Below are 17446 nucleotides of genomic sequence, written 5' to 3' on the forward strand. Positions count from 1 at the left end.
GAATAACCTATTTGAAATGCATCATTATGTATAAAACTTGAATAATAAACAAATTATGTCTATGTTCAAGTTCCCCTTGATTTTATATGCAATGATTAAATGAACACAAAGTTTATGTATAAGTCTGCATTAAATTTATTCACATCGACTCAACATGACAGAAGAACTTTGCATCAAATGTGTCACTTTACACTGAACTTATGTAAAAGAATTAGATGGAAAATGTATATGTAATTGAAATACTTGAAATCAACATTTTAATCAAGTATTTACCTGAAGTAAAATGCTGTTACACATGTGATAAACCACAGATCAGATGACATCACACGCAAATTAAAAAGTGATTTTACATATACAATTGTTGTTTTCACACATGAACAATCAGAAAAATCACATGTGCCTCTGTGAATTTATCATGTGAAACGTCAGAAATTCACATGATAAATTCATTTGTCTGTGTGAAATGATCTCTTTTGTTTCAGGGATAAGAGAAGAATGTGCAGCAGTGATGTTGAATGTATTGTCAGTGATGGTAAACCAGTCTCTCAGTTCAACCATTGCACTCTCCCACAAGAAGGTGCTTTGGATAAGAGCAGCCTTCGAGTGGCATTTTCATTTTAATCCACATGCCCACTTGCCCACACGTCAGCTCTCACAAAGTCAGTATGACAACAGAGAGCACTTCGGGTCCTGACATCTGGTCGCAGCTGTTAATCTTCACTGACCAATCAGCGCAGGGTCAGGAGATGAGTGACACTCATAGCAGATAAAAAGCAGTGATGAATCTCTTTCCTCCGTCCCTCCCTCCTTCTCCCTCCATCTATCCTCCCAGTCACGCACAGCCTCTCTCTGCCTCCTCCTCTGCCTCGCACTCAACCACTCATTACTGTAATTGGAGGGTTCAGGGAGATATGGCGGAGAGGCAGAAAGGAGGGGAAAAAAGAGAGAAAGCGAGGGAGAGAGGTTTCTAGAGGTCAGAGGCCTGGCCCTTTTCACTCTCCCTCTGCTCAGTATGTTTTTTCTCTGCTACGTCTCTCATTCTGCCGTCCTTCTTCTAAATCAAGATGCACGCATTTGCTTTGGCTTCTCTTGATGCAGGGCTCATTTGCAGCATCAAAGCGGGCTAGATTTTCAAACCAAATATCAAGTTTCTAAGGGCTCTATTTCCCCTCTCTTCACCTCCCTCTTTCCTTTCTTTCTTTCTTCCCTTCTTTGTGTAACCACAGCTGCTGTGTTTTGTCATAGTTTCGGCTTACTGGCCTCTGTCATTGGGCTGGGTTAAGGAGTGTACGTGTAGATGTGTGAGAAAAAAGAAGAGAAAAGGAAAACGAAAAAGAGAGAAAGGAGCAGGAGATGACAGTGGTGTTATCAGCTGGAGGATTTTCTGTGGTCAGTAGAGTAGAGTTTAAGGGCATGAAGGCAGCTTAAAATAACATAATGGGTGCTCCAATTAGGTGTGGCCAATTCAAAAGGAAAGGAAATGGACAAAGCAGTTCAGACACAGTGACCGATGGAAGAGGCACAGGTGAAAGGGAGAAAACAAGGAAGAAAACTTAAACTAGTTTTAAGGAGTGGGCTGGTGACGTTCTATATTTTTGAAATTGTCAACAAATCCTATGAAAAGAAAAAAAAAAAGCAAAATTCTCAGAGAGAGGGAGAGACTTGAGACATATGTTGGCTTTTGAAAGGAGATATAACATGATATTCCTCATACGGAAGTTGAAATTATAGTCATTGACTGACATGACTGAGCCAGTTTGCTGACTTTTATGACTATATTCTACAGATGATAGTGTTAAACCACATTTTACTATTCACAACTCAAACTGGCCACTGATAAAGTTACATGCACTCATTGTATATTAAGCAGCATCGGCTGCAAAGCACAAACTTTTAGCTCTGGACTTCCCCTGGACTTTAGTCTTCTGACTCAAAATCCTCCCCAAGCCCAAGAGCTAGCATAAGTTATTTGAATGTTAACTTTGCAAACATTAATGAGCCCTTGAACAGGCATTGTGGTACATTTCTGAATTCCAGATTCAGTTGCCTCAATGCTGTCTTTTAACGTCAATAAACAGGAATAAACATTGTAACATATGAGCTGGATGGGAGGTCAGCTATCAAGTTAGGCTAATGCTGCTGCTCCTCTGAATTCTAAACAACTTGGAACACAAAGTTCAGGACTTGAACTTGAATTGAGACTTACGCTACTTATGAGATTCAGAACAATTACTTTGTCCCACTTCTTCATCCTACCAATGAGTAGTTCCTGTTGAGTCAGTGAAGCCTGATACATCTTATTTGTCTGCACCACAGACCTCCACTGTCATCCAAAGACTAGTGAAAAAAAGCTTCAATGAGCCCTGGGTAACATGTTCCTTCATTAGGAGTTAAAAAAGGTATTTCAGTTTATTTTGAGTAAAACCCACATGCCTTGTCAAAATGCAATAAATACCCCAAGTGTGTATTCATCTAAATCTCAAAATAGTCCTCAACACACGCACTATTTACTCCTCAATGAGTGACATTTGCTAAAAACTACTACTATTACTGGTGCCCAGCTGATTTAGACTTGGCTAAGAAGCAATGGGCTTGGGGCTGAGTGCCACAGACAGGATAGGAAATGAAAAGTATTGAGAGCAAGACTGAAATATATTTGTTGGTTTTGGCCTTTTCATGCGATTTGTTGCCAACAAGACAACAATGGAGCAACATTAGCCTTTTCATTTCACATTAACTCAAATATTTATGGATGAGAAGACTTTTAGCAGAAAAAAACAATGGGAAATTTGCACAATATCACACAAATGTGAAATATAAACCACATAAAAGTGCAAATAAATCAAGATACATGCACTGTGTCAGTGATTAGAAAAGAAAAGTATGTAAATTTACAGCACTCATTAGCAGCTCAGCAGCGGCGATACATAATGTGTGGACATAAAGTGTCTCATTAGGAGCCAACAATGATTTTTTCCCCCCTCTATAAATGTGACGAGCGGCTGGTGAGGAATAACAAGAGCCCAAAATTCAAAATGTCAACATGTGACTTTTAAAAAAAGTAAAAGATAGAAGAAGAAGAGGTGGATTGATAGCGAGGGACACACACACACACACACACACACACACACACACACACACACACACACACACACACACACACGGAGGATGTTTGTGTTTCTTCTTTTGCAACCTCATGTAAGCCTCATGTAATTGCCTGACGACGGTGGTGGTGCTGGTGTGTGTGTGTGTGTGTGTGTGGCTAAATATTATCTCTTCAACCATCGCTGCCCCACCAGAACCCACCCACCCAACTCTCTCTCAGGCTCTCTCTCTCTCTCTCTCTCTCACACACACACACACAAACACACACTGCCCAGAGCTCCAAATCCCTCAGACTGCCAGCCTAAGCAGTACACACATTTACACACACATAAACAAAGGGGGATTAGATAGACAGACACACAGCTACACACACACACACACACACACACTCTCTCTCTCTACACAAACAGGTATAAACACACACACGCCCTCTGTGCCCCCGCATTTTCTCTCACTCTAGTTTTTCATTGCCTTTCTTCTTGTCTCTGTCTTGCAAACTCCCACTGCATGCAAACAGCAACTCTCTCTCTCTCTCTCTCACACACACACACACACGTTAATATGGATGCTGTGTGTCTGTACAGGGAGATGCCTCAGTATAAAATGAAACACAGGGTGAGTGTCCTGCAGAGTGTGTGTGTGTGTGTGTTTTCCTTTCTCTATGTCGCTCTCTAGAGCTACTTTCTGTCCTTTTAAGGCAGTTAGTGACTGGCCTCTCTCCCCCAGCCTTTCTCTGTGTCTCTCTACCTGTCTCTCTCTTTTGCTTTCTTTCCATTATATAGCCCCCCCCCCACTCTCTCCTTTCTCCCCTCAAATCCCTCCCTCGCTACCTCTTTTCTGCAGCTTTGTTTTTCCATTCCATCTCTCCTATCTCCTCCTCAGCGCTGTAGCGAGAACCCATCCATATAAGTCATTTAACCCAGTATTGAGGCTGAAAATCTCATTTTTCTTTAACCGAGTGGAGAAATCTGTCAGCGGGTAGGATAATCCCGCTTGTTTCCAATGCAAATCAATTTGCGTCGAGAATCTTCCTGCGCTCAAGTGCCACACTCCAAGTATGACACGAGTGACGTGACGTGCCTTCTCCAACGATTCATGACAAGGCTTTCATTTCAAAGAGCTTCATTACATAAAAGTGCAGCGGCACTGTGAGCGGAGGGAGTTATCTTGTCTCTGCAGGCAGATTTATTTTTCAGAAAAATACTCAAAGTGGGATACTGTTTTGGGAGTGCATTTCTTTCTGCTCCTTCCATATAAGAACATGTGTTTGCAGCTGTCCCTGTTTGCCCTGTGTGGTGAGTCTTTACCACAAGTTTGTTCTGGCCAAAGTATAGCAAATCTGGGCTGCTTTCTGCCAAACGACGGCTTTGTCACACTGGAGCATTTCACCAGAAAGTATTGACGCCCTATCGATTGTTTTTGTCCCCCTCACATCCCACCGCAACACCAGGGACGACTGTAGCAGGGAAGGATAAGAGAAGGCAGGAGGGCTGTATGGGAAAGAAGGAGAAGGGGAGGGGTGGTTTGCGAGATAGCAGCATGAGAAAGCCGCTTTTGAAATATCCCCACACTCCACCACCACTGCAACCGCCACCGAGCGCCATTCTCCTCGAGAGCGGCTGAAATCGGAGCTCTTTGTGAAAACGCCATAAGAGCATTCCGGGTTCATACGATGAGCTGCAGCGTACAAAGCAAAAAAAAGGGGAGGGGACGGATAATAGACAAAAAAGAAAGAGGAGGAGGAGAAGGGAAAGGAGAGGTAGATATGTGATGAAAGGTGGAATAGGTGGCACAGAGAGGTGAGAAAATATATTTTTTTCCATATTTTTCCCTCTCTTTATAGTATTTCCCTAATCCCCAGGAGAGAGAAAGCAGCACTTCCCCTTTGAGGGATTAAAAAAGACTATTTCTCAGCTTGCAACAATTGGCATTGTTCAGGGAAGAAAACTGGGCCTGGCTGCAGAGGAGGGCCGAGATAAAGAGTGCAAATACAGTTGAGCGCTAGGATTAGACTGATGTATTGTTTTACACAGGGTGGATGTCGGCCTCTTTACAGAATCAGAAATCATCCACCTCTGGTATAATGGAAAATCCTCCCTGATTGTTGTAATGGGACACATATTCACCATCATTGGTTTTGTATGAGATGTCTGACCAGATTAATCACTTCAGGGCCAACTTGGAAGATCCTACCAACAGCTGTCAGCACATAAAATCCTTCTTATGGTCGGGCCTCAGTGGATTTTGTCCCAGGAAGGAAAGTAAATCTGTGCAAATGTTTTGTGTCAAGATCAACTGTGGTGAACTCTGACAAGAATAACTTGTGTGTTGACCAATAGCAAGATGTCTTGATAGTGATGATCTTTGAGACAACAGACAGACAAAAAATGGAGGAAGCTGTACAGCAGTTGTGTTCATCATGTTCCTCCATTTCCCCGGCTCTGTCGGAGTATGCTATAAACTTCTCCCCAAAAGACGAATAGCTTGAGACAGTTACTCAGATAGAAGTCGATGGTGTAATACATCTTTCAGATAAACCATGTCAACTTATTATCCTGCTTGTACATAGCTAGCAGAGTAATATCATGGGAGGTTTGTGTGAGGATATCAGTTGGCAAAAAACATTGCTAGCAACCTGAGCTAACGGTACAAATGTAGTTTTATTTGATGGGTGGGGTTAGCTAGTTGCCCCAAATCACATTTGATTGGATAATTGTACTGTGCCTCTGAGTTCAGGATGATAATCAATAATATTTTGACAGGAAAAGAAAAGATAAAACTTGGAAAGTGTTTCAGGAATTCTTCTAGTCTGGCTTTGACTAGAAAGTTTCAGTGCCCCCTGAGGCCGAACTCTTCTATCAGCTGGTATCACATTTCTCACTCACCCTGGTATCGAACTGTCTTGCGTGGGACTGGGTTCCAGTTGAGACCCAGCGACTTCTCCCATCCAACCAGAAACACCAGGAGCAAGACCTTGGTCCCACCCATGGCTCTGATGTCAGCGCCCATTCGTTGGAACTGGCGTTGAGTGATGGATCGAGGGATCAATCAGCTGATGAGAGGGACTCGAGAGAGCAGCTCGGCTCCTGGCTGCCTGCCGAGAGAAAGAAAAACCAACACATCAGCTGGAAGCAGCAATTCACTTCTCTTATTGGCCTCGGTTGTTTATCAGAAACAATTTTTGTCACAACAGTATCTACAACTCGCACATTTTTCAAAAAGGCCACACAAAACGATTCACACGTTCAAGCTGCAGCGAAAGATAAATCTCCCTCTTTGAAAACATGTAGTGTATAATTGAACATGTTCATCGAAATCCACAATAATGTAAAACAGAAATGAGTTATGCAAATCATTAAAGCCAACAAGGACATAGCTGCAATCAGTGTATGTGCCTCTGTGTGTGTGTGTGTGTGTGTGTGTGTCTGCCAACAAAAACAAATCAAACATTTTAATGACTTTTGGCCAGGGGGGGTTATGCAGGGAAGTTCTCCCTGTCCCTCCCTCACTCTGAGCGATAATCCTACTATCGCCACTCAAAAAGCTCAGAAACAGCTTATCGCCGCACTCTTGTCAAGCCAATTCAGCAGCAGTATATTAAACTGGGGCTGAGTTATCAAAGTTAATTGGCGCTGGCAACGCATCAAACGCCAACGTGTTGGGAAATGAATGTCGAGGCAAGGACAATCCAATAGCACTGTGTTGTAAATGAATTGGTTTATACCTAATGAACATGTCAAGTGTGCGGCTACAGAGCGGCATTACAGGCCAATAACAGCACAGCATGATTGACTTGTTACGGGGCTGCAGGTGAGACTGATGAAGGGGAATTTCACATTAAAATAATACTTACACACAATGACACTTTCTCAAGTTTGTTTTTGTATGCATGTGAGTACCTGCCAGCCCTTAAACCTTCATTTTATAATATAGAGTCATTTCTTATAAACTCAGTGACATCAATTAGTGGCGTATGTGTGTGAAACCCACTCAAATTCAAGATGAAACATGTCATTTATTTAGGGGAAATCAAGCAGGGACAGCCTTGGATCAATACATGTCTTTTTCATTAGTAGAGTGTTTAAGTGTGAAAATAACTTTTTTTTTCTTCTAGTGATGGAGTGCTGTCATCGGTGGATTTACTGCAGCCACCTGTGCTGACAAACCTCTCCGATCAATGATGCCAAGTGGGAGATAACAAGTCTAAGAGAGAAATGACATATTCTGCCTGTTCCTCTACAAAACTGCAAGGCGATGGTCGTATTTGCTGACTGATTTATTTGTCAAATAAATTAAAAAACACACATTCTCCCCAGTGGTGTCTCGCCATGCAGATGGTTTTATTTGACGAAGTATAGCGAGATAGCTGTCTCTGGGATTTCTGCTGCTATGGCTATGCTGCGACACAAAAAAATTCATTTGTGTAGCTTACAGCTGTAAGTTTCAACAGCAACGTCCATAAATTGTCTCTGATGCTAAAGGCCTTAGTATGCTTCAACCAGGTTGTACAACATGTCATTTAACAGCGTGTTAAAGGGGCAATATGTAAGAAATTAAGTTGAAAACATTCAAAATTCAACAAAAACAGTTTTTACGTTATGACGTCTATGTTTTGTGCTGCAGAGACTAAAGTTAGCATGCTAACCAGCTATCCCGGGCCGGTCCTGGCCCAAAATTCCCATTCTCACTTGTTCTTTGAATTTCTAGTCCGGACCGCTAGCTGCACAGCTAACTGGGCTAACTAGCTAACAGAAGCTAAAGTTAGCAGCTGTTACTATTTACTCTGATGTGCTCCCCCATTTGTTTTGCGCGAATTCGACAGATTGCCAGTTCTGACATACTGCACATTTAAGGCAAAAGTGTTCGTACCTATTTCAAATGACCACATGCAAAAAGCTCCCTGATCTTTATGTGTCTTTGGCCTGTCGCTGTGAACAGTGTGTGTGATAATCTGATTGTCTATTTTTGGAAAGTTGCCTGATTGTACGACTGAGAATCCGTTCTGACACAATCTGAGAAGCACTTTGTTAGTATCGAACTACGACTTTAAGGATAATTGATAAAACGTTCTGTCCACTCTTCTCATTGGTGTTGTGGTAGAAAGTACTTCCGATGAAAGCACTTCACAGTATGGTGTTCCCATAGAAACTGTCTGTAAAAGAGTTACTGTTACATTTAAAGGTCATTTTTAAATGCTGAGATTATCAAAAGAACATTACCGTTCACTTCTTATTGTATTCAAATGTCAGCAGAAGTCTCAGAGACGGATATGTCAGCAACAAAACAACAAAACTATCTGCAAGGGAGTGGGGACGTGAAAAAAGACCCTAACCCTAAGTAATTTGGGTGAACTGACCCTCTATTACACCCACTGCATCTCCCACTAATCACAATCTAAACCAAGTCTGATTATCCTAATACTTACTTACTACTGAACTGAAAGACGGGTCTTTCTTAATGTTTGTATTCTAATGAGGACACATCCTCGTAAGAATTGAAATACAAAGACGCGCACACACATACAGACAGTGTTGCATATCAGCAAGCGAAATGGCGCCTCATTGTAGAGGGGAATCAATGACTTATAAACAGGCACAAAATGTCAAACTAACCCAACACAAAGACAGAAAATACGTCTGTTTATGAAGCACATTTTATCTTGAAGTCCCACACGTGAATATTAAACTCCAGAGCTGGCAAAAAGCATTTGGCAGATTGGCAGGAGAGGTAATTGAGATTTGGAGATGTGTGTGTGTGTTTTTGTGCCCACGTCCAATCAATGTGACTGTTATTGATTACTTTTTGAGAGGAAAATAAGAAGAGGCTGAAAGAAGAAAAATCAAATACCCCCGCCACCCTCCACCCCAGATCAGATCATGGCTACGTGCTGTTAAATGAGCGTGCTTAAACGCTGGGTTTCGGTGAAAGCTCCTCGAGCCTCGCAGTGCTGACTACCAGCTTTATTGGATCGATGCTGGAGGCCTCGCCGGCCAACGCTTGAGTGAGCCGAGATTGAGATTGAGATGGACGGAGCGAGGGAGGGAGCGAGGGATGAAGAGCTGACAGGATGAGAGAAAAGGAGGGAGAGTTATGGAGAGAGAAAAAGAAGCATGTCTGAAGACGTTGCAGAAGGCTCACAGTTTTATCTCTCTTCTTCTCATTCACGCTTCCATCTCTGTGCTGAGAGGTAACCAAGTAAAGTGGGCATCCTGAAGGCCAGATTAAGTGACGAGCCAGCGTGTAAACACGAGAAGGAGACGGAGATTCAAAGCTTCTACATCTCACTGTCGTTTACACGTCCTCTTTTTTCTGTTTGCTGCCTCTTTTCTTTCATTCCATCGTCCTCTCTCCCAATCCAACAGCAGAACTGTTTTGTCACTAATAACATTGCCAAAGCGTTGTGCTCAATGTTGATTTTCAAATCCAGGAAGCAGTGTTTCATAGCCCTAGTAAACTATCATCAGTATGGAAGAGACAGAGATATTAAAATGCTTCCTTTTCACCCAGCGCATGCTCGGACAGATAATTGCAACCCCCTTCGGCCGTAACAGGAAAAAGCTGGTGTGGACAAAGGTGACCTGCGAGGCGAGGGTCACGTGACAGTGGCCCACTTTTCAGTTTACTTGTAAGCTTGACTACTTGTATTGTAAAGCCGGATTTGTAGTTAAAGCAACGGGTTAATAGCAGTGCCTTTATAGATAGCTGCTTTCAGCATCAGATTTCACCTGCTGATAGCACCACTACAACATCAGATGGATGAATTGTACAGGATCAGGTTCTATTGCTATTGAAAAGATTGCTTTGATATCCTAAATTACTTCTCAATTTCTTTTTCACGGTTATATAATCACAGAATCTCTGAATGTGAGTGTCTTTTACACAATAAAAGACGAGCTCTGTTCACAATGTGTGGCTGGGGAAATATTAGATGATGAATAAAGAATGGCTCAATGCCACTGTAGTAAAACAACAACACATATAATTTTACATATTGAATTCCCACTGAGATGACTCCATTTTTACATAAAAAAAAACAACAACTCAGAAAACAACACTGTCAAACCCACTGCCGGTGTGGTCCATGTAGTAGCTGTGGAAGCACGTAATAATTTACTTATCTGTTTAATACTACATGTACGTTAAGGTAATCACTTTACACAGATAATTTACTTATTCACTTATTTACATAATAAGTAAGTCAACTATCTGTGAACTGCTTCCAACACTGCCCTATGGACCACACTGGCAGCGGATCTGAGTTTTTAAATCTTAAATGGACCCAGTGGGAATCTAATATGTAAAAACTTGTTTATTTTTTGTTTTACAATTTACAGTGGCACTGAGCCGTTCGTTATTCATTATCTAATACTTACCCTGGAGCAATACTACACTGAAAAACAGTATGAAAAGCAAAAGCACTCATTATGCAGAATGACCCGTGTTACACTATATGTTCACTACCTTCTTATTTTGACACGTATACGTTCGAGGGGTTTAAATTTCCCATTTAATCGATAAAAACGTGTCATATTTTATAAGATAGACATGTTTTGTTGGCTTAAATAAAATCTTAATATAGCTACATAACTGTCCCGTCAAATACATGCACACTCTTCACCTAGCTTAAAATGGAAGCAGTCAAGTGAAATACACGTACTTCAGAAGTGTACTTAAAGCCCACCTCCAGCCACTTCTTCCTGTCTAACGGTCAACGTTCTTCCTCAATCAGAGAACAGCTTCAATTGCACAGCCAATAGAGGCTAGCTGGCAGCAATCATGCTAGCAGATTACCTTGCTACCAGTCGTCCTAGCTTTGACAGCATGTCGCTGCACAAACCATTTAAAAAGCATCAAAGACAGTCGTCAGTTCAGTTTGACTCATTTAGCTGCTCTAACGGCACGTAACAGAGAGACTCCATGCGGCGCCAATGTAGAAAATCGAGCTATTCACCGTAGAGCAATAACAGTCAACTAAGCACAAATTAGCTAGCTGCAGTCTTGTTTTCTATCACTGTTGTTGACGACTTCTCTTCACTTGACACCGCGCCGCTGTTAAAATTGCACACTGAATCTTCAAGTCACATCCGTGGGGAACTTTATGAACGCAGAGGGTGGGGGCTGGAGTCGGCCTGTGATGTATTTTTCTTCTACTTTCTGTCTTATGATCCCTCGTTGTGTCATAAGACGCGAAACTCAGCCGCGCTCTCCCCCCCCGGTTGACCAAATTAACTCGCCTGCTCCGTCTCGCACCACGGCCTCTTTAAGGTACTGCGGTGTCACATAACTCTGCAGGCGGTATCAAATCATCTTCTAGCTGCTGGTGTTTTTGTTGAGCCTGGTTTAGCTAATGAGCTGAGACACGGCAGCCTAATAATATCAGTCAGCACTCCACAATGGAGAGCTCATTAAAACATACAGAGAAATAGGCCACATGTTCTGATTAGGTTGCTCGGCTCCGGTGTGTGACTTGTATGTGCGTGTGTGCGTGTGTGTGTTTTGCCTGAATGTATGCTTGGGTGTGTTTCTTGTCAGCGTGTACTTGGAGGTAAGACGAGTCCCTGTGGGGAGAAGCAAAGCGGGGTCGTTTCTTCGAAGTGAGCGGATGTCGGGGGAAAAAAAGGGAAGCGAAGAACGTTTCCAACCCCCATCCGTCTGTCCTCTTTTCTTCACCGCTGTGTGTCTGTGTTTTCCGTTGTCCTCTTCCTGCCCTTCATTTCCCCCACTTCTCCCTTCCTGGCAGCCCTTTCCGACCTACATACACACAACACACACTGACCTCTGTTGCAGTCCCAGCTGACTGCTAGGCCTTCCAGGCATTGTTTGACTTTTCACCCTGACCTCTGACCCTTTTGTGGGTTACAGAGAGCCAGGGTGAGTCACACAGCGCCCTCCACTCCGACTATCACACAGGGACAGACTTAATGTCCATTAACCCGTAACTGCCCCTACACACACACACACACACACACGCACACACACACACACTTACGGACGGATGGACTAAAGGACAGCTCCCACCCTTCATCTCCCCTCTCGCCTCCCTGCAAAACAAACACAGCGGCTACCGTCAGCTCTCTTCCTTCCTTCCTTCCTTCCTTCCTTCCTGTAAAACCCCCGTCCCCTCCCCTTTCCCTCCACTTTTTAGTGCTCCGGGGTGCGTTTAAAAAACACACAAATACGCACAAGTGCAAACTCTCTCTCTCACACACACACAAGCTGTTTCACCTTAATAGAACAAACTGGATCAAACGATTTCACACCTCGTGGACGGAGGTTTTTAGAGCGGCTCCGGGACATTTAAGCCACGTTCCCCCTCACTTTGAAATCATTAAAGGGTGGAGTTGGAGCAGCACCAGCCGCACAGAGGGTTGGATATGTGTGTGTTTCCGAGGTTGCTGGTTTTCACCATTGGATTAATTGGAAAATTAAAAAGAAGGTCTGTCCTGACAAATTAGGGAAAACCTCTGACACCACGAGAGCATTAGGGGACACTGTAAGTTACTAATGTATTCAAATCAAGACGCTAGAATGGATTATTATTGGAATATATCACCATTCAAATATCTCAATACTATTGGATTGATTGCTATGACATTTTCAAGAGAAATTCAGGCTAACATGCTTAACTAAGATGGTGAACATGGTGAAGATTACACCTGCTAAATTCTGCATATTAGCGTTGTCATTGTGAGCATGTTAGCACGCTGATGTTAGCATTTAGCCCACAGGACAGCCTCAAGGAGCTGCTAGCATGGTTTTAGCCTCTTGCTTGTAAAACACGAGACACCCTGCTGGTGTGGAAAGATGATTTTAACCTGCATACCAACACTACCAAGTTTTGTGGGAGTCTATTTTCAACCCTTTCTCCTGCTTTGCTGCCAATTTGTAATTTCTCTCCTGATTTCAGATCGATACAAATTCATTTTTCAGTTTCTGTGTGGGTCGTGGTACCTGGCAACCCAACCCAGAGGCAGAAGTAAGCTTGCCAATACGACCCCTCCTGCTTGTCCCCAAGCCCTCCACTCAGCTCAGTTTGCTGCTGAAAATGGATGAAACAGATCCCAAGAAAAAGAAATACACATCCAAATTTCATTCAACTGACAGAATTGTCAACTTGTTGCACTGTGTCCACATTCATATTCAGACTCAGTCACCTCAGTGGAGTGGACATCTGGACCCGGCTATGCGAGACCTTCCCCTGTATTGACATTTGCCTCCAGTTTCACCTGCACATCTTGCGTCTACTCAGTAGTCCTGCACAATCTGATCCTTCCTCTTCTTCCTGATGGTCTTCCTGGCACTGATTTTGATTTTTGATTACTTCTTTGTAGAGTTTGTATATTTTTTAAAATTCATTTTAAGTTAAGAGTCATTTTACTTTCACATCCTTGTGTTTATTACATTTAACTGTGGTGTAGGGTTATCTAGAGGCCATTTTCCGACACCCGAGAAAATCTTTCTCTTTTTCACAGCATTATTGTTGGCAGGTATGAACTTGGTTCCCATACAAATAAACCTGTTTCAAGAACTGAGTGTCAGTATCTTGTAACAACACAGAATAAAACAGCACACTGCCCGAGAATACAGAAACACAAAAGTCCATGCTTCTTGGAGACAGATTCAAATTATTTCACTGCACTGCCTGATTTCTTTTCACTTGTTTTAGAAAAAAACAAGAAATGCTTCTTAGCTTGATGGTATTTTACAACCTGTGACAACTGTGGACTCTCCGTCGCACTGGCAGTAGATGTCTCTGAAAAAGACAAATGGGTCCTATACAAGGAACAGTTTGATTGGTGGCACAGGTCACCTATTTGAACTTTACTTTTTGAGATGGCTCCGAAAGATAAATTGCTCAAAACACGATCTTTTCCCACACAGAAAGATTCGCTGACAAATGGTAATTTGTGACCAGAGTTCACTTACTTTCATCTTTGTGATTCAAATGTATTCTGGGGGTTCAAAAGTGATATCTGGGAGTCTGTGAACCCACAAGAGAGCCCTGCGTGAAGATGTATCATATGATAATTCCACCAATTTAGATGAATTTTTACACTTGAAACGTTTTGATCACAGATCAGTCCTTAAAACCAGGGCGGTCCCTGGAAAAAAAGAAGTTTTGGTGATTCAAATCAGAGCTCAGACACCATAAGTTGCCCTGTATGACAGCTTTAGCTAACGGCTTTGAATATAAATGTAAAAATATTCAATGGCTCCAGTTGTGGCGATGCATCAAAGAAGAGATTTCAAGGTTCTGGGTTCAAGTCCAGAGCAAAATGGTTATGAAATAAGGGCATCAAGTTACAGCGCTCCCTGCAAAATTGATGACTTGTGGGATGTGAGAGAAGTCAACATGGACTTCGGCACTTTTTTGCTATTTCTTCTCAGTTATTAATACACTGCTGCAGAGCCATACGTGCAACAGGGCTGAAAAACACAGCTCGACATTAAAGTGAGAAGCTTTTTCCCTATACAGTGACAAGACGGATGAAGGCAACAGAGCTGCTGCACTGCTTTTATTCACAGTGTGGGGCTAATGGAGCAGACATGGACACTCCGCTGACAAGAAAACGCACATACACACACCGTCCATACTCAGCTTCTGAGAGTCTTTGTACAAAGACACAGGTGGACTTTTAAAGCAGGTGTGAGAGTGTGTTTGTGTGTGAGAGCCTGCACGGTCTGAATGGTTTGAAGCAATATCATGCACGAACGAGTCTGCATCTAAGTGATAGCATTAACTAGCATATCTGTGAATATAGGTGTGAAGCTGACCAGCTCACATTAAAGAGCTGTGTGTTTATGACTGTGTGTGTGTGTGGGTGTGAGGTGCGGTGTGTTCTTCTTGAGCTGGCACAGATGAAAGGTCGATAATCAAAGAGGGGTTTGATCCTCTGCACGCGGTGTGTGAATGTAGAAGATGAATGGGAGAGATTTGTGAGCGCGCTTCTTCTGAAACATCCAACACCATGTTAACACATTCCGAAAAGTGTTTGAAATGCCCCTTTAAAACTGTAACCGTCAATATGTGAGTCGCCCATCGATTTTCACGCACCTGAGCACACGATTTCCCATATTCGCACAAACGATTCGCTAACCGGCGGCGGGGCGCCGAGCAATTGAACTGCACCAAGTTAATGTCATTGACTTTCTTTTCACATTGTGATTGGAATTCACTTCCCATCCTAATTACCTCAAGCTGAAGCGGAACCGAGTACAGCATTTGACTTTAAACAACCTATTTCCACATGATGGAAATGTCAAAAAGAGAGAAAAAATAAAATCCCATGAGAGCTTGTGAGTGTAACATCTTAGCCTCCCTGCTGCCTCCCCCGAGCACCCTGATCTTTCATGTCTCTCCCCTGGGAGATTCTGCAGGCCTTCAAATCTCCATCTTCTCTCCTTTCATCCCTGCTGTAACTGCTGCCCGCTCGCCCACAACCCCCCCTCCTCCTCGCCGTCTTGTCCATGTCACGGTCGGCTGGCCAGGCGTGGTCGGCTTATAATTCTTTGATCGGAGCTCTGATCTCTTCCATCAGTGCCAGAGGCTCCAGCTGATTACAGATGAAATGGATCTGATTTGGACTCTGACTGCGGGCCAAACACCTGCTCAGACCCGAGGAAGTGATAGAAGAGGAGGTGCAGGGGAGATGAAACCTGAGAGACCGACGTCCAGCTAATCGGACAGCGGGACCATCTGTGCACTTGGTCTGTGGTGGTGAACCCTGAATGGAGGCAGATCTTACTCACACACACACACATTTGTGGAGTGGAGATAATTCATGACTATTGAACTCTCAGCTTCGACAATAGCTGACAGATGTGACAATTTTCAACAAAGTGGAAACTAAAGCAGAGCTAAAAAGGAGAGTGAATATTGAACACAATGGCAAATAAATGCTAATGTTGCTCCACATCTGCTGGGTGTGTAAATAGGCAAATGTTTGTAACGATAGCGATACCTAGAAATTTTAGGTGTGTCTGACTGAATCTATGAAATCCCTTTGCAGCCATCGTTATCTTCCTCAAGGAGATGAAAACCGACTCCAAAGAAATTTTGAGTTTGAGTGAACAGTTCATACTGTTCATAGATCAGGGCTGCCCAAACCTTTTCCTTTGGATGTTAAAAATTAAACTTAATGGTGAACCACGGGCCAAAATCAAACACCTATTGTACTGTATTCTCAAGATGCTAAATGGGTCTATACTGGAGTCCTGAGGGCAAGTAAAAAACAAAAATGTGTTGATTTGTTTTCTATGTCTGATCTATGTTGTTTTCTCACCTGTTCATGACTTAAGAACAGGTGAAAAAAAATACAAGTGTTTTTCCTTTGTCCCTAAGGGCTTCCATAGTACAAGGATCCCATGTGTTAACAGAATGACGTCATTCTGCCCAGTGTTCTCAGGTTATACAAAATCATTAAGAATTTGGCATCCGATGTATTTAGTGAGCATTTTATTTAATTTTTTGTGAGATTCATATTATATCTTTTTATATTGTTGGCCCATTAGCCTCTGCTCATCAATAAAATGAACAGACCTGGTCATGTGCAACTCTCCACCCTCATACAATATTAAATTAAATATTTTTTTGATCATGATATTATGATAAAACGTCTTTATAAATGTAGTGATAAGGTAAAAACAACTGAGTCAATCAAAGTTTGGTATGTTGGATGAAGAAGATGTCATCTTACTGAACTACAGATGGAGACAAGCACGGATAAGATCAACCTTTTGACAGGGTGATGTGAAATTATCGTACAGAAAGAAAACGTTTCCTGTTTCTAGCTTCCTTGCCAACTGAACATGACACTGACAAGATTGCATATCATTAGATGATGTGTCAGTCTCTCCTGACGGGTTAGGACAAATCATAAGAGGGGTGGAAATGGAAATGGAGATGATGGACATGCACATGAATTGAAAAATGAATAAATAACTTATCAAGTGATTGATTGATTTAAAAAAGTTGTGACGTCACTTGATAATTTATCAACACATTTCCATTACTTCCATTTTTATCAGTTATTTTTTGTGACCTCCTCCCCTCACACCCACATAAAAATAACCCCAAAACCACTACAGTAAATAAAAGTAAAATAACCAGTAGTATCTGTAAGAAATGTACAATTTAGCCATGTTAACCTGTTTCCTCTTAGGCCTCTAACCTGATTGCTTAAACCAGTTTTATTGTTACTTGAGATTTAAGAAACAAGATCCCTTCCCAAAGCCGACAATAACCAGGTTAGTGATGTGCGAGCAGACACACCATCTGTGTTCTCCTCTCTCCGTCACTCCATCCAGCGCTCCCTCTCTGTTTTTTCTCTGGCTGACCTTG

The 17446-nt window shown here is 42.5% G+C and overlaps 1 protein-coding gene across 1 annotated transcript in view; it reads right to left on the reverse strand.

Moving 5' to 3' along the window:
* sema4c (sema domain, immunoglobulin domain (Ig), transmembrane domain (TM) and short cytoplasmic domain, (semaphorin) 4C) overlaps positions 1 to 17446 on the reverse strand; it is a 98601-nt gene that overhangs the window by 42226 nt on the left and 38929 nt on the right. Inside the window, exon 3 of the mRNA XM_073467212.1 lies at positions 5991 to 6199. Within this exon, the coding sequence (XP_073323313.1) occupies positions 5991 to 6114 (124 nt within the window). The 5' untranslated portion in view covers positions 6115 to 6199. The remainder of the gene's footprint in view (positions 1 to 5990; positions 6200 to 17446) is intronic.

This window comes from Pagrus major, chromosome 5 (assembly GCF_040436345.1).
Source record: "Pagrus major chromosome 5, Pma_NU_1.0".
Taxonomy (NCBI): Eukaryota; Metazoa; Chordata; class Actinopteri; order Spariformes; family Sparidae; genus Pagrus; species Pagrus major.